The sequence below is a fragment of the Triticum aestivum genome, chromosome 2D, assembly GCF_018294505.1.
Source record: "Triticum aestivum cultivar Chinese Spring chromosome 2D, IWGSC CS RefSeq v2.1, whole genome shotgun sequence".
NCBI classification, from domain to species: Eukaryota; Viridiplantae; Streptophyta; class Magnoliopsida; order Poales; family Poaceae; genus Triticum; species Triticum aestivum.
Window position 1 is genome coordinate 6,071,657 of NC_057799.1, and position 21,629 is coordinate 6,093,285.

Here is a 21,629-nt window from a genome sequence, read left to right on the forward strand (position 1 = left end):
ACATGTGACTTGCTTGTTACTTGATCATGAAAAGTTTTATGAGATGAGCTATTGTTATGACATATAATGATGCTAGAAAAGTGATTGGAATTATCATTGATCAAACTTATGCACTTGCTAGCATTCACACTTCATAAATTATTTCTTTTATCATTTACCTACTCGAGGACGAGCAGGAATTAAGCTTGGGGATGCTGATACGTCTCCAACGTATCTATAATTTATGAAGTATTCATGCTATGATATTATCCTTCTAGGATGTTTTATATGCATTTATATGATATTTTATATGATTTTTGGGACTAACCTATTAACCTAGAGCCCAGTGCCAGTTTCTGTTTTCTCCTTGTTTTAGAGTATCACAGAAAAGGAAAACCAAACGGAGTCCAATTGACGTGCCACTTGACGGAGATCATTTTTGGACCAGAAGAAGCCCACGTAGTACCAGAAGCAGGCCAGAAGAGTCCCGGGCTGCCCACGAGGGTGGGGGGTGCGCCCACCCCCTAGGGCGTGCCCCCCTACCTCGTGGACAGCCCGGAGACCCCCCTGACGTGAAATCAATGCAAAACTCTTCTATATATACCCAAACTTCCAGAAAGAAATCTAGATCGGAAGTTCCGCCGCCGCAAGCCTCTGTAGCCACGAGAAGTCAATCTAGGCCCTCTTCGGCACCCTGCCAGAGGGGGCCATCATCACTGGTGGCCATGGAGGAGTATCCTGGAGGGGCCATCATCACTGGTGGCCATGGAGGAGTATCCTGGAGGGGCCATCATCACCATGAAGGCCAAGGACCAGAGGGTGGAGGCCATGGAGGAGGTAGCACAAGGGGGAGAACCTCTCCTCCTCTCTTCCGGTGGCGCCGGAGTGCCATCGGGAGGGGAATCATCGTCACGGTGATCGTCTTCATCAACATCACCATCCTCACCTCTTTTACGCGGTCCACTCTCCCGCACCCCGCTGTAATCCCTACTTGAACATGGTGCTTTATGCCACATATTATGATCCAATGATGTGTTGCCATCTTATGATGTTTTGAGTAGATATCTTTTGTCTTTGGGTTGATTGATGATCTAGACTGGTATGAGTTGTATGTTTTACTTTGGTGCTGTCCTATGGTGCCCTCCATGTCGCGCAAGTGTGAGGGATTCCCGCTGTAGGGTGTTGCAATACGTTCATGATTCGCTTATAGTGGGTTGGTGAGTGACTGAAACACAAACCCGAGTAAGAGGGATTGTTGCGTATGGGAATAAAGAGGACTTGATGCTTTATTGCTATGGTTGGGTTTTACCTTAATGATCTTTAGTAGTTGCGGATGCTTGCTAGAGTTCCAATCATAAGTGCATATGATCCAAGTAGAGAAAGTATGTTAGCTTATGCCTCTCCCTCATATGAAACTGCAATAGTGATTACCGGTCTTGTTAACAATTGCCTAGGACAATTCCGCACACCGATCCATCATTATTCCACACTCACTATTTATATTATTTAGTAATATATTCTAAATTTATGATAACATCACCTACTTTTATATTTTAGCTCTCCGATATCATACAAAGTTATCCTCTTCATACCCACAACGTAGTTTTATTTCTCGTTTCTAGTTGGAAGCAAACGTTCGGTGCACGTAGAGTCGTATCAGTGGCAGATAGGGCTTGAGAGAATATTGATCTTACCTTTAGCTCCTTGTGGGTTTGACATTCCATACTTATCACTTCCACCTTTGGAAATTGCTACGATGATTCCCTGCACTTGGGGGTTATCAGTATCACACGTCGAGTATGTTGATTTCAATAGTGATGAAGATGATTTGCTAGGAGATGATGATTTACTTGTTGACAACTCTAGTTATGAAAACCATGATGAACTTGCTATTAATCATGCTGATCAAGATAAAACGAATGACGATGATAAGAAGGAGATTGAGCGTCTAACTAAAGAACTAAACACTCTTAAGTTAGCTCATGAAACTTCCTTGGAAGATCACCGAGAACTTTTAAAAACTCATGAGAAGCTACGCTTTGAAAAGCTCAACCTTGAGAAAGAGCATGAGTTCTTAAAGGCAATCAATGATGACCTTCGCAAGAAAAGTTCTTCTTATATTGCCAAGCATTTACTCTTATCTACTTACATGCCACAAGTAAAATCTAGCAACAAGAGTAAGAAAGATTCTTCATCTAGTAGTAACAATAACCATGCCAAATCCAATGTTGTTGCTTCTAGTAGTTCTCTTGATTCCACTAATGATTCTCTTAGCCAAGTTACACTTGAGCAAGAAAATAGCTTATTGAAGGGAATTATAGAGAAAGGTGTTTACAGAGTCTTGTCGGAAGTAAGCAATTTGAGGAAATTGTACGCAAGCAAGGAAGACAACGGAAGAATAAAGGTGTTGGTTTTGAATGAAATTTCAATGCCAATGGAGTTGAGTGGGAAGAAGATCAATACCCCAAGACGAAGTTTGTTCCTCAACAAGAGAAGTATGATCCTACTTCTTTCCAAGGAACACAAGCTCAAGATGATCTTCCACCACAAGACCACAAGCAAAAAGGCAAGGACAAGCTTCAAGAGGAGATTGATGCATTTGAAGAAGCTCCCAAGGCCTTGGTCAAGTGGATTCCCAAGACTACATCAGGTTCTACTTCATCAAGTACGACTACAACTCCAAGGATTCCCATCAAGATGGTGTGGATCCCTAAGAAGAAGAACTATAGAGTTCTTGAGGGTGACTTCGCCAACATACTTCACTCATATCTTTTGGCAACAACATGTGCAAACAACTTCCATATCTTGCACTAGTTCAAGGAGTCACAAACCCTCTTGTTGGTAAGACAAGGGACAAGGTAACCTAATGCGTTCATGGACATCATCTTATGTGAACATCACTATATGTCTATGGATATCCTTGTTTGTTCCTTGTGGGACTAACCCGTGTAGGTATTGAAAGTGCAACTCACTCCAATGGATTGCTCGAAATGATCTACATCAACATTGAGCATCTACATCTTCAACACCTACATGAAGTCATCATCGGCAAAACCCAAGGTTAGTTCATCCCTCTTAGGGGGGATATCACATCTAGGGGAGCTTTACTCTAACCAATTGAGCTAGAGCAACTCTAATGATGTGAACGCAATAATGCTTTATGTAAAAGTGGTAACCCCACTTGTGCTTAAACGATGAGTATGACCTATGATCAAATGTTCTCATTTGACTCCTAAGTCAATATACTCATATATAGATGACCTAGTCATCGCCAAATTGTTTGATAGATGCTAGAGTGATTGTGCATGCTTTGTCACATATTTCATTTGTCATTTTATTGTGTGAGCATGTTGATTGCATATTTTACTCATTCGAGGACATCCATTTGTTGCTTTGAATGTTTGGTTTTTTTCTCTTTTGCCAAATGGATGGACAAGAATGCCTAAGAACTCCCTCTAGCTATCTATGCTCTTCTCGTCTCAAACTCTATTCATGCTACATCACAAAGTTTGATCAAGTCAAATTCGAACCACTCTGTGTGAGGAGCACTCGGAGTCCCCGATTCGTCATAGACTTAAACTTCCAAAACCTCTTTGTGCTTTTCGGTTTGACCGAGTCATCCACTTCGGTCACACTGAGATCACTAAGTTGATCTAGGTTTTCAATCTCGGTGCAACTGATTTGAACTTTTCGGTCACACCGAGTTGCAGTAACCGCTTGCGATTCTGCATCTCGGTGCCACCGAGTTGTTCCACTCAGTCACACCGACAGGGTCGGGATATATAAACCGACGGGTGAGATTTTGGAAATTTCTTCAAACTCCTTAGCCCGCGTGTGTGTCCTGCTCTGCCTCCTCGGGTTTTCGGATCGTCTCCTCGCCGCCAGCGACCTCCCGCCGCTGGTTTCCATCGTCGTCAACGGAAATCTTCTCCTCCTTTGCCGCCGTAGCGAACCTCCGCCGAACTAGGGTATGTGTTCGACTCTATGTGCTAATTCCTTAACTCTGATTCATAGCACATTGCTTTGCCATGATCTTTACCACGTATGCAAACACTCTATCCACAGAAAACATCCTTTAGGTTAAATTTGATTTGAAAATTTAGGGTTAGGTCTCCGCCGAACTCATCTCAGACCGACCGAGCTGTAGAAATCGGTCTCACCGATTTGGATTAGGCCATAGCACATGCGTTTTCGGTCTGACCAAAAACTGCACATCGGTGCGACCGAGTTCGATTCTCTGTGAAACCCTAGCAGTCTCGGTGCCACCGAACCGTGACTCGGTCTGACCGAGTTCACTAGTTTAGGCTCCAAAATTGCTTCGGTATCATCGAGTTTAACAGATCAGTAGCTCCGAAATGCTTTCTGTGGAGAACTAAAACTAAGTTTGAAGTCATCTGTTTTGCAAAAACCTGCACTTTGTGATGCTCATCCACTCTACCTCATCTACATCTATTCACAGGGTTTGCTGTCAGTAAGATTGCCAAGATGTCTGATCAGAGTGACAGTCAGAAGAAATCCGAGGAACAAGTGCAATTGAGTGAGGGTTCAGATCCCTCAAGCAGCTATGATGATGGCAGTAGAAGCACACCTAGCAACTTGCCCAAGGCAGCCACCAGAACCAGAAAGAAGAGAACCTCAGAATCTGAGGACGAGGACTATGTGGCTGCTGAGGATGAAGCTACATCAAAGAAGAAGGTGCTGAAGAAAGAGTATGGCACAGCTGCTGCAACAAAGCCAGGCTTGAACAAGAAGGCACCTGCCAGAAGAATCCCAATGTCAAAGCCCAGGAAGGTTGCAACAGGAGAGACAATGAAATTCACCATAGAATCTGATGATGGTGAAGCAGCAGGAGATGATAAGAAAAAGAAGAGGGCAAGAACCACAACTGCAAAAGTTCTTGGAAAATCAACTATGGTAAGAGATTCAGAAGAAGAAGACGAAGAAGAGGATGCTCCAGCACCCAAAGCTCAGAAGCTTATGGGAGATGCAATCAAATCAGAGGCTGCAGCATCAAAGCCCAAGTCTGCTCCCAAAGCTCAAGCTCAGAAACCTCCTAAGCCCAAGAGAAACACCAGAAGTATACCTGCTGAAGAGAAGAACAAGGCCCCAGTGCCTCAAGCTGAAGAAGAGGATGATGAATCCTTTATTTTTAGAAAACTAAAACCCAAGATCCCAGACCACAATGATGCTCATCCAGTGGCTGAGGACATGCACATCAGAAAGGATGCTGGACTGAGATTGTGGAGATAGTTTGATCCCTATGCTGTGAGGAGGAGGACTGCAGTTGATTACAGATTTCATACAAAAGAACAGCAAGACTTCTATGAGACAATTTTGCTTGACAAGAAGCCAATTGTATGTGACATGAGATGGGTTGACTGGGAGTACATCAAGGAGAAGGAAGATCACTTCCCAGGAGTCTATGACAGCTTCAAAGCATGTGGAGTTGACAAGTTTGTTGGGCAGAAGCTCACAAAATGGAATGATGAGCTGATCATGCAGTTTTACTCCACTGCTCACTTTTATCCAGATGGGAAGATCATATGGATGTCTGAAGGTACTAGGTACCAATCCACTGTTGAAGAATGGGCTAAATTGATCAATGCCCCAGAGGAACATGAAGATGACTTGGATGTGTATGCCAAGAAGAAGAATGACCATAACACTATGGCAAACATGTACAAAGAGATCCCAGATAAAGCTTTGGAGACCCACAAGCTTGGATCAGTGCATTACTTGTTGTCTGGGCTGCCTACCATCAACACAATCCTCAGGCACACTCTGCTACCCAAGTCAGGAGATCACAAGATGATCAGAGGACATTCTATCAACCTGCTACAGCTTTTTGATGTCCCTCAGAAGTTCAAGGTCATGAGTCTGATTGTAGAGACAGTCAAGAGGACTGCTGCTGACCAAAAGAGAAGCTGTGGGTATGCTCCACACATTCAGGAGCTCATCAACTCCAAGATGGGCACAGGCACATATTTGCTGGACAAGGAGCATCTACCCTTATATCCTGAATCTGAAGACAATACAGTTGTGATGAATGAAGAGGAACCATCATCAGCTCAAGTACAAGAGAAGAGAGCCAAAGCTAAGGCTGAGAAAGCTGCCAAGATGCCTACTGTAGAGGAAGCATCTCAAGTTTTCCTGAAGAGCAAGCAAGATCAACTTGCATATCTGATCCAATCTACACTAAGGATTGAGAAGGGCTTGGCCACCCTGACTCAAAACCAGGAAAGTCTGGAGAGGATCATAGAGACAAAATTTTATGATCTTGATCTAAAGGTAACTGAGATCCAAACAGCAGTTGAGCAGCTCCAGGAGGAAGCAGAAGAGAGGAGAGGGAAGGTAACTACTGATGCTTTTCAGCGAGTGCCTAGAGGACAGAGGTCTGCTGCAGTGCCTGTACCTGATTCAAGAGCCACAACATCAGCACCAGCAGCCACAGCTTCAATGCCACCTCCAGCAGCTACTCCACTAGCTCCATCTACATCAACAGATGCCTTCGTTCTCGGAGTTCTCTCTACACCACCTCTTGAAGACCAAGCCTGAGAGACGCATAGCTCTATGCATTTTCGAACTTTTTGGTAACTTGTTGCCAAAGGGGGAGAAATATGTATAGATCACAGGCTTCGAGAGAGAGTGTTTTTCCTTTTATCTCTCTTGCTTTTGGTTGAACTTGTGTGCTTGGTTGATACTCTATGTCTTTGTCTGTGTGAGATACTTGTTTGATCATGTGTTTGATCATATGCTACCTTAATGATTGCTTGGATGATACTATCTCTTATATCTCTTATATGATCATTCACTTTGTTTGGTGATGAGTGCATGATTTTAATTTCCATCATTTTGAGCGCTCCACCAAGATGTATGTGACATGGAAGAATAACCCATGATCCTAATCGATTGTGCATTTGCATTCAAAAGCAACTCTTAAATAATGCACAAATTTAGGGGGAGCTCTTGCTTATCACATACTTCTCAAAGCGACGATGTATTTCAATTTTATTATCATTTGTCGAAGCCTTGATCTATATGTTGTCATCAATTACCAAAAAGGGGGAGATTGAAAGTGCAACTATCCCTGTGTGGTTTTGGTAATTATTAACAACATATAGCTCATTGAGCAAATGCTATTTCAAGATAAATATTTCAGGAAGGCTCAATGATTGGCATGGCATGGATTAGAAATGTGGACCCCTCAAAATGCTAAGGAAAAAAGATTGGCTCGGGCTCTAAAGCTCAAGACTCTACATTTTTACTTTTAGTGATCCAAGATCACATTGAGTCCATAGGAAAATCCAATACTATGAAAAGAGGATGAGGTGTTGCTTAATGGGTTACTTGCTCAAAATGCTTAGTGATATGCTCCAAAAACCCTCAACCACTTTCTCATATCCACATATGTCCCAAACCAAAAGTCAAACTCGGCCCCACCGAAACTTTCTATCCGGCGCCACCGAGTTCAGTTGACATAACCACTGCCACAAAACCCTAGTCATTTCGGTCGCACCGATAGGGATCTCGGTCTCATCGAGATTGGATTGCAAACTCTCTGTTTCCCTTCGTAACGTTTCGGTCCAACCGAGCTGAGCGATCGGTCCCACCGAGTTCGCAATGCAAACTCTCTGTTTCCCCTTCATAACGTTTCGGTATCACCGAGATGAGCGAATCGGTCCCACCGAGTTTGCCTGACCAACTCTCTGGTTAGCTTATTACCAAAATCGGTCCCACCGAGTTTGTGTAATCGGTCTCACCGAGATTACGTTATGCCCTAACCCTAATGAAATCGGTCTCACCGAGTTGACATGTCGGTCCCACTGAAAATCCTAACGTCCACATTTTGAACTAAATCGGTCTGACCGAGTTTCATTATTCGGTCCCATCGAGTTTGGTGATTTGTGTGTAACGGTTAGATTTTGTGTGGAGGCTATATATACCCCTCCACCCACTCCTCATTCGTGAGGAGAGCCATCAGAACATGCCTACACTTCCATCATACATTTTTCTAAAAGAGAACCACCTACTCATGTGTTGAGGTCAAGATATCCCATTCCAACCATAAGAATCTTGATCTCTAGCCTTCTCCAAGTTGCTTTCCACTCAAAACATCTTTCGACCAAATCCAAATTTGTGAGGGAGAGTTGAGTGTTGGGGAGACTATCATTTGAAGCACAAGAGCAAGGAGTTCATCATCAACACACCATCTATTACCTTTTGGGGAGTGGTGTCTCCTAGATTGGTTAGGTGTCACTTGGGAGCCTCCGTCAAGATTGTGGAGTTGAACCAAGGAGTTTGTACGGGCAAGGAGATCGCCTACTTTGTGAAGATCTACCCTAGTGAGGCAAGTCCTTCATGGGCGATGGCAATGGTGGGATAGACAAGGTTGCTTCTTCGTGGACCCTTCATGGTTGGAGCCCTTCGTGGACTCGCACAACCGTTACCCTTCGTGGGTTGAAGTCTCCACCAACGTGGATGTACGATAGCACCACCTATCGGAACCACGCCAAAAATATCTGTGTCTACATTGCGTTTGCTCCCTCCAAACTCCTCCCTTTACCTTCATATGCAATGTTTTACATTCCGCTGCAATACTCTTAGACTTGCATGTGTAGGTTGTTTACTTGACTAGTACTAAGTTGCTAAAATCTGCCAAGACTTCAAATTGGGAAAAGGCTAGATTTTTATTTGGTCAAGTAGTCTAATCACCCCCCCTCTAGACATACTTTCGATCCTACAACGACTTGTATGTTTAAGTGGGATATCTCATTTGTATGGACAAAATAAATTTTATCATGTTTTGCATGCTTGATATGTAAAGATGGTTCGTTTATGTCAATTGTGATCGGGAGGAGGCCACACAAGAGCCGGCCACACCAAATCTGGCAGGAAATAGGGTCCAAAGTAGTACAATGATTGAGAAAGAGCATTTATTGTCAATCTAACCCTGCCATCCAAACACCTCTTTGGTTAGAGTTAGTTTAGGGTTAGTTCAAGGTTAGAATCTAACTCTAACCTCTAACTGAGTTAGAGTATCCAAACAAGGCCATCCTCCTCGTCTCGGTTCATCGCCATCATACTTTCCCCATTCCTGTGTTTTCAATATCCTACGAATCAAAGAGGCCCTTAGACTGGTTTAGGTTCGGTCGTTTTTTATAAATGTGTTATGTCTAAAATTTAATGAACGTGCTCCGGTTTCTATGAAAATAATCCAGTTTCATGTAGTAATTCATTTATTTATGTATTCTTCTGCAGGGGGTTTGCATGTAATTTGTGAGGTCTAAAATGTAAAGTACCCCGGCATGGTAGCATACGCTCCGAGTCGTGCATGCACTACGACCCAGATGCTCTATGTCCCACATGTCGGCGAAAGGGAGCACGTGGAAATAGCCTAGGAGTACATATAGGAGGATAAATGCGTGAAAAAATATGTACTATGAAGCGTAGCTGCGGTCGAAAAGGAGACCTAAAGTGATGACAGGTATAGGTCGCACGCACCCAACTAGTGGTACTAGATGTACGACTACTTTTCCCCTAAAAAAAGAGGTACGAGTGCTCACTACTCCTATTCTATCCACACGAGTCCCATCTGACAACAGCGTCTATGCTACAGCTAGCTCTTCTCCCTCGTTTTTCTCTTCTAATTCTAAACTCAACCGACGCGCGGTGGGCGGGGTGGGGATTTGCCGATGGTCGGTTTGCTCAGCTACGACCCACCTCACAATGAAAATGTTACGACATGAATAAAAATGCCATACACTAATAAAACATTAAGGCCACGAGGCGATGCAGTGCTGGTTACAAGAGGCAAGAAGAAAGATGCATCCATCGACGACGCCCACCTCCTCGACTCAGGGCGCCGGCCCACCGAACGACGGCTAAGTAGCAACGGCTTTCGTGGCCAAGTCGATGTGCTTCTGAACAATGGCGTCCAAAGATTCCAGCCGCTGGAAGAAGGCCAACGTCTTTCTGTCCTCGCTGGCCTTGTAGTGGCCTATGTAGACGATTTCCTTGTAGACATGGATGTGCAGGTCGACGATTTCTTGCATGGCAAGGCGCTGCGCGGGGAGCGCGGCCTCGAGGTGCACATTCTTCGTCGCGACCTCCGGCACCTGCAGGGCCACCAGGGCTTGAAAGAGTTCGTCACCATGGAGGCTGATGAGGGTGGCAGGCAATGAGGAGCCTGGGCGCGCGGGCTGGAGCAGTACGGCAAGCTCGTCCGCGCGCTTCTTGACGGCGGTGAACTTGCGGATGGAGTGGACCATCATGTCGTCCATGCGAGAGGCGAAGCCGGCGTCGGCGAGGGCTACGACGCCGGCGGTCGCTAGCACCGTCTGGAAACACTGCACGATGCAGGGCCGCAGGCCGGCGTCTTGGATCATCTGGCACAGCCGACTGCCGCTCGCGTCCATTGCCTCCATAGGTGCTTGTGGCTTCTGGTCACTTGGTCTTGGATTGGAGTGAGCAGTGTTGCGTAGAGACTAGGAGTAGATGGATTGGAGTGGTGGGGTGCCTTTATATGAGAGTCCAAACTCTTTTGCATTCACATCGTGCTGGCTCTATTCTGCTTCTCCAATTAATTCCCTCTGCATGCTAATTGAGGATGCATCATTGACCATTCAACGTCTCGGGAACCGCTACCCTCTCCCTCCTTGGCATTCAAGCCGTATCAATGCAAATGCGGGTCAAGAAGAGACTAGTCACTTACTACATTGTGCACCGCGACCGTGTGGGGGTGCGACACGAACGGCACAGGCATGGTGTACTTGTTCCACTTTCTCGTTTTGAACTCGTGACTTGTAGTAACGCTCAGTTTTGAATATATAAGTTTGGTTGTCGCGCCAATATCTACAACACTCTCTCCATGTAGGTTGGGTCGCTGAAGTCAAAATTAGACACAAAACACGATGGTGACAGACCAGTCTACCTTCGTCCGGGTTTATTGCTCCCCTCGTAATCTGTGCCAAATTTTGACCATAAATTTGACTAACAAGAGGTTCATGCATGTCACCAAAATTATATCATCGAAAACCATGTTCAAATATAAATTAAATGATATAATTTTTGTTGACATGCACTAACATTTTTTCAGTTAAATCTTTGGTCAAAATTTAGCATAAATTACAAAAGGGACTAATAAACCAGGACCTAGGTAGTACGCCAGGTCGAAGACAGTGATACTACATCTAATTAACGCCAAATAAGAGCAAGGGACCACACATGTCATTTACGACTGGAATAAAAATGCCATACACTAATAAAACATTAAGGCCACAAGGCGATGCAGTGCTGGTTACAGGAGGCAAGAAGAAAGATGCATCCATCGACGACGTCCACCTCCTCGACTCAGGGCGCCGGCCCACCGAACGACGGCTAAGTAGCAACGGCTTTCGTGGCCAGGTCGACATGCTTCTGAACAATGGCGTCCAAAGATTCCAGCCGCTGGAAGAAGGCCAACATCTTTCTGTCCTCGCTGGCCTTGTAGTGGCCTATGTAGACGATTTCCTCATAGACGTGGATGGGCAGATCGACGGTTTCTTGCATGGCGAGGCGCTGCGCAGCGAGCGCGGCCTCGAGGTGCACATTCTTCGTCGCGACCTCCGGCAGCTGTAGGGCCACCAGTGCTTCAAAGAGTTCGTCACCTTGGAGGCCGATGAGGGTGGCAGGCAACAAGGAGCCTGGGCGCGCGGGCTGGAGCAGTACGGCAAGATCGTCCGCGCGCTTCTTGACGTCGGTGAACTTGCGGATGGAGTCGACCATCATCTGACACATGCGAGAGGCGAAGCCAGCGTCGATGAGGGTTATGACGCTGGCGGTCGCCAGCACCGTCTGGAAACGCTGCGCGGTGCGGGGCCGCAGGCCGGCGTCTTGGACGATCCGGTGCGGGGCCGCAGGCCGGCGTCTTGGACGATCCGGCACGGCGGACTGCCGCTCGCGTCCATCGACGTCATGGGTGCTTGTGGCTTCTGGTTACTTGGTCTTGGTCTTGGATTGGAGTGGGCAGTGTTGCGCAGAGACTAGGAGTAGATGGATTGGATTGGTGGGCGCCTTTATGATAGTCCAAACTGCGTTGCATTCACATCGTGCTGGCTCCATTCTGTTTCCCCAATTACTTACTCCTACCTCTGCATGCTAATTGAATGCGAAGGCATCATTGACCGTTCAACATTTCGGGAACCGCTACCCTCTGCCTCGTTGGCATTCAAGCCGTATCAACATAAATGCGTGTCAAAAAGAGACTAGTCAGTAGTAGTATACTCAATATTGTGCACCGCGACCAAGGCGAAGAGAAAAATGAGAGAACTACGTATTTATCTACGGTGTAGATTCACTCATTTTGCTCCGTATGTACTCATTTAGGGTGTAGTCACTTGTTGAAATCTCTAGAAAGGCAAATACTCCCTTCGTTTTTATTTACTCTACATATTAGAGTTGATCGAAGTCAAATTTTCATAAAATTTGACCAAGTTTATAAAAAATAATATAAACATTTACCATAACAAATATATATGATGTGACAGTACATTCAATAATAAATCTAATTTGTATTGATTTGTTATTGCTTATGTTAATATATATTTTTATAAACTTGGTAAAAGTTTATAAAGCTTGACTTTTACCAAAGCTAATACGCGGACTAAATAAAAAATGAAGTAAATATTTAGGAACGGAGGGAGTAGTCCCTCCTTTCCGGTTTTCAGGGCGAGCAAGTACAACAGTGGGCTTATAGCTTGCTTACATGATTTTGTCTCAGTAGTAAAATCAAGCTTCTCCTTGTTGTACGAGTTGACGCGACACATCATAGCACTGGCCTCACATGCTTGCCTCTAAAAACTTGGTGAAAAGACCCGCAGTGTATAATATATTTGCTGCAACCTCTAACATTTACCCCACCACAAATTAACATATATATTCCTGTCTTGATCAGATGAGTGTGCAAACTACAATCACCAGGATGACAGGTAGGGCCAGAAGATTATTTTAATAAAAAAAGCTTCGAGACGGCCTCATAGCATGGAGTCGACTCCAACGATTTTCAGCTTAGAGGCACGGTACACGCTATCCTATCAATATATAAGTCTTTGTAATTTTTTCAAAAAAGTTTCTGAAATTTCTAAAATGTTGACGGGTTTGAAAAATATTCATGATTTTTTTAAAGTTCAACTTCTTTTATGATTTTCAAAAAAGTTCACAATATAAAATTCCATATTTTTCCTATATTTGTATACCAAAATTATGAAATAAATACAACATATTTAGCTTTTTTGGAGACAAATACAACATATTTACCTAATCACCAATACAGAGCTTTGATGCTTGTCCACAATAGTTTCTCCATAATTTATTTGATTAAACACACAATTGCTGCTCGACAACATTGTCACCCGTTCATCTAGAAGCCCCAGAAAATAAACTGAAATTGTGTGCAAAAACAACAAACTCTCCATGTCTTTGAGCTACATACAACACCATACCAGCCCAAGAGCTCTATCAACCAATTCCCTAATCGTTGACTGCATACCAGTGTCTGTGTAGACAACTCATTAGGTGGAAAATCAAAATAATTCACATCAATAACCACTCCAAATCCTTGAAGCATTGTTTGGTGGTGGTGGGGGGGGGGGGGCATTTGCCCTCAACATAAATCTATATTTTTATTGATAATTAGTGAATATTTATAATTATGGCATGGTGTTGAATAAGTAATGGCTTCTTGGAGGGTATGAGGCTCTGTCTAATCCTATTAACCACCTCAAATCTCAACATCCTGAAAGCCAAACTCAAACACGACCCTCTTCGTTCTTACAACTCACTAGCTTCTGAAGAAACTCCTTCACCTGAATGACAAGTAAAAATAATATTTGTAGTCATTTTATTCACTGCAAACATTACTAAGGTGGGTCTTTCAGTGAGTAGAAGGCTTTGGTCATCCTACGCTTCTTGCAGACAACATTTCAAATCCGCTATCTTGTCAACATGAAGCACCTGATCACAACATAAATGGAAGTTCTACTTCAATGAATCTTAAAAAAAAAGAGGTTTGAACGTTAGATTATATTCTAAAGAGTTTCACTTTGAATGCATCGTCGATCTTATCATCCCTGATATAGATAGCTCGAACATGAGAATTGTCCCAGTTAATTTTGTCAACTAGGTAGTTGAGAAGATACTTAATTGTATGCCCCTAAAAAACAGCCTTTGAATAAACATCTTTAAACCTATAGAGTTACATACAAGTATAAATGCTACTTGATATATATGTTGGGGGGGGGGGGGGGTCAAAGAAGGTCCCCCCCACCCCACCCTGACACACGCGCCTTTTACAACTACATAAGAATAGTAGTGACATTTAGAATATTTGAATCATTACTATTTGAAATTTGACTTCCTAATCATTAAATGGTGCATATTTTAGTGACAGGTTCTCCTTGTTTTCAGTGCAAGCTAATGGCCTGAAAGCCCGCTAATTTTCTAGAGAAAAACCTATTCTTTCTATCTTCATATTTTGAGAAAATGGGTATGAAATGCTCAGGGGGGCATATTACATCCAGAAGCCATAATAACACGTAGATCTTCAGGGATGTCAGCAATCATCACCAGTAGAATGAAAGCCACGTCACTGCCGTGGCTGGGAACACCAGGTCAATTCATCAATGACCCCTCTGCGAAGCTTTGTAGTGGCGTATTTCTACACACTAGCTGAATGTCCATGCATTGCCACGAAATAACAAAGAGCATAGAGATGAAACAATTGTTCTAAATTAAGAAATGTGCTCCAACAATCATAGCATGTGGTTTCCATTCCTATAACAGCAAATTGATTCTCTCTCCAACTTTTTTTTATCTAGGCAGTCATTGAATCCCTTTGATAGCCCTCTCCTTGTAAGAAGCTATAAAGCAACATCTTTCGTCCTACCCTTCCTTCCCCCACCTTTATTATGTCACCTCTTCAAAATCTTGTACTTCTATTTACTATATAATTTATATTGATCCAGATTATTATTTTGATCTCTTTTCTGGCAATCAGTTAATTGAAAGGAAACTTAACCAATATCTCTCAAAACTAACCGAAAGGAAACTTAACCAATATTGAGATATAACACACATCGACGCATCTGCAAGAACACAAACTCAGCGTTGTCCCCCACCCCACTTAGCTGAAGAAAAAGATGATAGTCATTTGCCGCGCAACCCGACACCTTCACATTAGCAAGCATCCCACACAAACAGATGGTATCCACTAGCTGCCAGGTGTCCCATTGTGGAGCCAGATGCAAACTCGAAGCTCCGTGAAATGGATGAGATAGACACCAGAAGCATCATCGGCCCTTGACAGCTTGGCGTCGAAGGAGCCATACTCCAGTCCTTGCGGAAGCTGAATTACCGAGAAACTCGAGGTCGTCAAATCCATGATGATGATGTCTCTCAGGGCAGCCGCCATATAAATCTTACCGCCGAAGAACACGTGCTATATGTAAATTGCCTGGAACACAAATTTGGATCAGTCAGCTGGAGGTGATACGGCTCGCCACAGCGTGGCGAAGGCTTGACGGGCATTGGTAGCGATTCTTGTTTGTATTAGATTCTTCCTCGGACTATATACCGCCTGGTGGCGAGCGGCCGGAGGAGGAAGAAGAAAGAAAAGCAGAAAAAAAAATATGTGCTAGTCTAGAAATCGACTCACCCTGAATTGAAATGCCAACTCAACTGCGCTTTGTTTTCACAGGAAAACGGTAGAAAAGTATTCTACCGTGATTTTCTATTAAAATATGTTATAAAAAAGGAAAAAAAAAAGACAGGGGATATACAGGGAGAAATGGGAGCTACCTACAAATTGCAAAGTATGTTGTATCTAGAAAAGCGAGGGGCTTGGTCTTCACTCTCTTTGTGTAGACGGAGCAAGATCATCCCTGGATAATCTTAGCCACCTTCCAGATGTTCTAGAGGCTGGGAATAATGGTGCCCATACTGAAGGGGGTGCCAACTGCATCTGTTTGGCACTGTGGAATTCCAACATATCTGAGCAAAGGTAATTTGAGCAATAAATACACTTATTTGCCAAGCTCTACTTAGTGACATATGTAATTTTTTATTATAGAATAACACCATAGACTAGCAGCACTGGGATTGTACAGACTACAGAGCCCCTGTCCCTCTGCTCTGCCCCCTGGACACAAATGTACTCAACATGAACAAGAACAGATTGGGAACCGGATGCACCATTCTTTTGATTAAACAAGAGAGTGGTACTACAAGTAGCATCAAACATAAGCAAAAAAACACATAAATCCCGGTACCAACAAGAACAGATTGGGGATGCATTTGAATTCAGATGGCAGCAACAACTGATCAAAAATGGTGTTACTAGAAGTAGCAGTTCATATTGGGAATGTTCCTAGATGTAGCATTTGAATTCAGATTGGGAATACATTTGCAATTCATATGCTGGTTTCAGCTGGTTACTGATCAAGAGGATGTTACTAGAAGTAGCATCAGAAATAACCAAGAAACACAGGATGTTCATATCTTCAGTACCAACAAGAAACAGACTGAGAATTCATTTGAATTTATATGGCAACTTCAACTGACCAAAAAAGGTGTAATAAACAGCATCAAACATTTTCAGATATCAGTACAGTACAGGGACTAGTAATATGTTTCCGGAGAGATTTGATTCAGATATAGGAGCACTGACAACAGACCTCCTTCCAGCATTTCAACAAACACAAAGCATGCTGCATCTCCAAGATCACGCCTCAATCGCTATGCACATAATCAAAGAAGTGGACCATCAGCGCTTTGCCCTCGGGGAGGTGGTCCTCCCTGCCGCCCGTGCCTCGGCAGCCTTCCTCTTCCTCGTCGGTGGCGTCGCCGCCGTTACCCCAGCCGCCGCGGCCTTCCTCTTTGGGGACGCCTTCGCCGGTGCATTGGCGGAAGGAGCAGAAGCCGCGGCGACAGCCTTCTTCCTCAGCAGCCCCCTTGCCGGAGTCACGAGCGCTACCTCCTCCTCCTCGTCCTCCTCTGACTCGCCGGACTCCTCGTCCTCCTCCGACTTGCCGGACTCCTCCTCGTCCTCGTCCGACTCCCCGGACTCCTCCTCCTCCTCCTCCTTATCGTCGACGGCCTCGCGCTCCTGGGCAGCGACGCCCCCATCCTCCTCGTCCTTGTCCGAGGCGTCGTCGTCGGAGCCGAGCGCGTCGGCGCGGCGGAGCCTGCCGAGGCTGCCCTCGATGCGGCCCTGGAGGCGGAGGCGCCTGCCGCCTCGCGCGCCCGTGGACCACTGCGCCTCGCGCGCCCAGGAGAGGAGCGCCGGCGGGTCGGCGCGGTCGCCGCCGGGGAACACGCGCGGCCGCGGGAGCCCGCCGCCGTAGAACCTGCCCGGGCCGAGCTCGGCCACCATGGCGAGTGAGATCTCGCCTAGCTTCTCGATCTCTTGATCCGGAAAGAAATTTCCTCTCTCTCTCTCTCTCTCGGTGGGTAGGTGCGGATGTTGACTGCGGCGGCGGAGGTATTGGGGGCGGCGGGAGAGTTTATCGGTGGGAGGGAGACGCGGGAAAGACGAAATGGGTTTGGCGCCAAATGAAATGGGCCGACTCACCCATCATCTTTTTCCGTTGGCTGGGCCTGAAGACCACGGCCCACCAACGCCCATCCCGAATTTGCAACCAAAAATTATTACAGTATATTTTATTTTATTATCTGATTTTTAAATATATTTTGGGTTCAGTTGCGTAAACGTATTGTGGCTCTGGCGCTCTGCTCATACTCCTACCTTTGTTGAATCGTTTAAAATGTTTAGTGTCATGGATTCATTTGAACTATTTATTTAAACATGTCATTTATAGATTTAAAAAGCATGTGTTCCCGAATGAATGCAGGACTAGAAAGGTTGACACCCTTGCTAGCAATGTTGGGGACACAAGTGGAGTTTGTAACAAGAAACACGATACATTTGCCTGCATGAATTGATACCTTAGTTTCTTACAGGAGGAAAACTTGCTGGTTGTTACAAACTCCTATGCTTGGAAGCCCAACAAATACCAGTTAACACGCAACCATCAGCGGTGGCTCAGGTTTGGGTGGCGGCGCTATTAGGAAGGGAGGATAGGGCCGGAGGCAGCGCTGTTCGCTAGGTCTTAATTAGAAGAAATTCTTAGGTAAGTCTCGTGTGGATGAACATGGAAGCTCGGGTGCCATGGCCGATTTAAAAATATATTCTTATAAACTTTGTTTGTACTGTTTTCTGTATTGACAAAGTGATTTCAATATCACAGTGCGGAAACATACGTATCTAGGAAAGAACAGTAGATAAATGCGACAAAGAGTAATTTCCATAATTGTGCACATGCAACACACCTTCAATTTGATATTATCTTGATGCGCAATGAGAGTTTATTTTTACAAATATAATTCTACTCTCTCTGGTTGATATTAATGTGGCTCATTTACACTATTAGGGAAAAGCTTACCAGTAGCGCTGGTTTTTGAGCTACCAGTAGCGCGGGCACCAGCGCTATAGCTATTTTGTAGCAGTAGCGCGTTTTTAAGCCAGCGCTACTGGTAAGTTCAAGTACTAGTAGCGCGGCAGTTGGGAGCGCTACTGGTAAACAAGCGTTGCTGGTAATATTTTGACCCGCGCCACTGCTAACATTTATTTTTTTTTAGCATTTTGGCGATGTACATGTTTAAACAGATATATCTTTTATACAATAACAACTCATCATGAACTAGTCTGTTTAAATAGCATATTCATTACCACTTGTCATCACCACCAAACAATGTTCGTCAATGAGACATCATATAACAAGTTGGTCACTAGTCATAATCACAACTCCTCATCATCATCAACTCCAACACATTGTAGCACATAATAACACATTCTAGCTACGACCTACTCCTCTCATAGGACCTACTCTACCCTCTCTTAGGTAAAATATCATAAAACGAGATAGGCATTGACTCTCCATTAAGGAAAATTGACTCTCCATAATAAAGAACGGAGATCATCCTGTCTCCAAGTCTTGGCCTACGCACAATGTTGCTTCCAAGTAGCTCTCTACGATGGTTCAAACATTTTTATAATCATTTATTATCATGGCTTCCTCGCTTTTAGAAATCCGGTATGGACATGAGTGATGTGGATACTGCGGCTGACCTGGCCGTGGTGGCCGTAAGCTCATAACATCAACGCGACCTCTCGGCAACATCAGATGTGGCACACAATCCATCGGGATTTTCTGTTCAAAAACATAGTAATAACTTTGTAGTTAGCAATGTAGTTTAGTTTTAGAAGAATTTATGCAAAAGATGCATGGATGTCGTAATAGTAGAAAATCTTAGCATGATATCTCCATTGATGTTACCGTAGTTCAACACGTGCACTAGTGGCACGTATTGACCATACTGTGGAGGAGTTTGATAATAGCTATTGTAATTCTCAAGATTAGTAAAAAATGCGATAAGACCATCTTGCTCCTTATAAGTTAATTGTGCTCCATCATTGTAGTAGTAGGTTCTGTCTACCATTTTCCGTACATTTTTTGAAGAATGAAAATAAACTGTCAATGGAAATAAGCTGTCAAATATTTTGAAATAAACAATATAAATTACTTAGTAAATATGTTTAAGAAACTCACACAGCGGTTGAACTGGAAGCGTGTCAACAAGGACCCAAATGGTCATATTATTTTCGTCGATGTTAGGATCACCAAGATCGAAGGTGAGAAGCATACCCTCATGAAAATCATACGCCTTGCAAAGGGCTTCCCAATTCAGGCAACCAAAATTGGATGAGTTCACAGAATTGTATAGATTTACAGCAAAATCATAACCATGATGGGTCCTTAGTTGAATTATCTTTGTCTCCATTCTTTCATGATCTTCAAAACCCATCTTCTCCAAGACATAGCGTCTTGCATGGCATGGGATAAGCTAGTCGAATTGTAAAAGACGGAAATTACACGTTGAAGAAGCAGAGAAGTCGTGCAAAAAATAACAAAAAACACTTGTCGTCGTTGCGTACCGTTTCAACATCGAAGGTCTCTTGGAGCTTGATGCTGAAGCGCCGACCTTCTACCAGGTGAGGCCTGTCGCACAGACCGCGCTCATCTTCGCAGTACTCGCACATAGCGAATTCCCTTTCGTCGTCAGACATTTCCTAATAGGTAATTAATAATCCATCATCGAATACATATATAGTAGTTTGTAGCAAAGATCATCATATAACAACTAAAACACCTAAAATTTGTAGTTTGTAGTAGTTTGTAGCAAATATCATCATCGAACCTAGTTTGTAGCAAAGATCATCATATAATCCATCATCGAATACATATATAGTAGTTTGTAGCACAAACCGCGCTCATCTTTTGCATTCAATAAGCAAATAACTAATAGGTAATTAATAATCCATCATCGAATACATATATAGTAGTTTGTAGCAAAGATCATCATATAATATCACTAATACATCTCGAACAATAGCTCCTCTAGGTTCAGTGGGCCGCGGTGGACACCCAAAGAGAAGGAACCATCACCGGATCATAGCTCCGGTTAGATCCCCAAAGAATCTGCCAGGTATTGGAGAACCGGCCGTTCGCCAACGCAACCAAGTAGCGCTTGACGTGCGCGTTCTCCTCCGTGACACGATGATGTACCACCTGCGCGGGGGACTCAAGCCTCTCCACCGATGCAGGCCCACGTGACCGCCACCAAAGAAGCTCCGGGTCGACGACGGGCTGGCTCCTCACTAAGCTACGCTCACCAGAAGGTAGCACAACCCAGTACCAGCCCGGCAGAGCCCAGTCCCGGACATGGCCCCTCGGCTCAACCAGGAGTCCTCCGCCGACTCGCCGACGAGGATGCGGGATAGGCATCGTCGGCATCGAGAACAAAATGCTTAATTATGAAAACAAAATTAATAAACACTTAGCAAAATTTGGCATGACCTTTGCTAAAAACAGGACATATCGAGCGCCTGAAATTTGCCAGAACGTAAACGAATCGACATTTCTGGCAAAACATAGGCCACTCGGAAAAATATGACATGTTCAAAATATGACATGTCCACTGCAAATTTGCATATAACATGAAAAATTGCTTTAACTAAAAAAAACAACAATTGCTTTAACTGAAAAAATACCTAGAATTCTGTTAACTACACCTAAAACAACTAAAACACCTAAAATTTTGTTAACTACACCTAAAACAACTAAAACACCTAAAACTCTTTTAAATACACTTAAAACACCTAAATTCTATTAACTACACCTAATTAAAACCTAGCTAAATTTCTGCCCTAACTTTAAACCTAGCTAAATTTAAAAACCTAGGGTTCATACGAATTAACTAGGGTTCATACCTAATCTGTCCTAGCTAGGGTTCGATCATAACCTACATTATTCTAAGAATCTACATTTTTTCAACTACGTAGGATTCAAAATAACTACTCTCTAATAACTATAACTAGGGAGGGAGGGAGGAGGAGGAAGGAGTACCTCTCGGTGGAGGAGGGCCGGCGCGGGGGCCGGGGCGGCCGGCCGGGGAGGAGGCCGACGCGGGGGAGGGCGGCCGGCGGGGAGGAGGGCCGGCGTGGGCGAGGGCGGCCGATGCAGGGAGGAGGGCCGGCGCGGGGGACGGCAGCGTGCGGG

General features: G+C 44.2%; 1 protein-coding gene across 1 annotated transcript; it reads right to left on the bottom strand.

The window, feature by feature from the left end:
* Window positions 1–16,561: 16,561 nt before the first annotated feature.
* Window positions 16,562–17,478, bottom strand: LOC123048167 (nucleolin-like). Its single transcript, XM_044471319.1, has one exon. The coding sequence runs from the start codon at window positions 17,381–17,383 to the stop codon at window positions 16,775–16,777; it is 609 nt and encodes a 202-aa protein (XP_044327254.1). The 5' UTR covers window positions 17,384–17,478; the 3' UTR covers window positions 16,562–16,774.
* Between the last annotated feature and the right edge of the window lie 4,151 nt (window positions 17,479–21,629).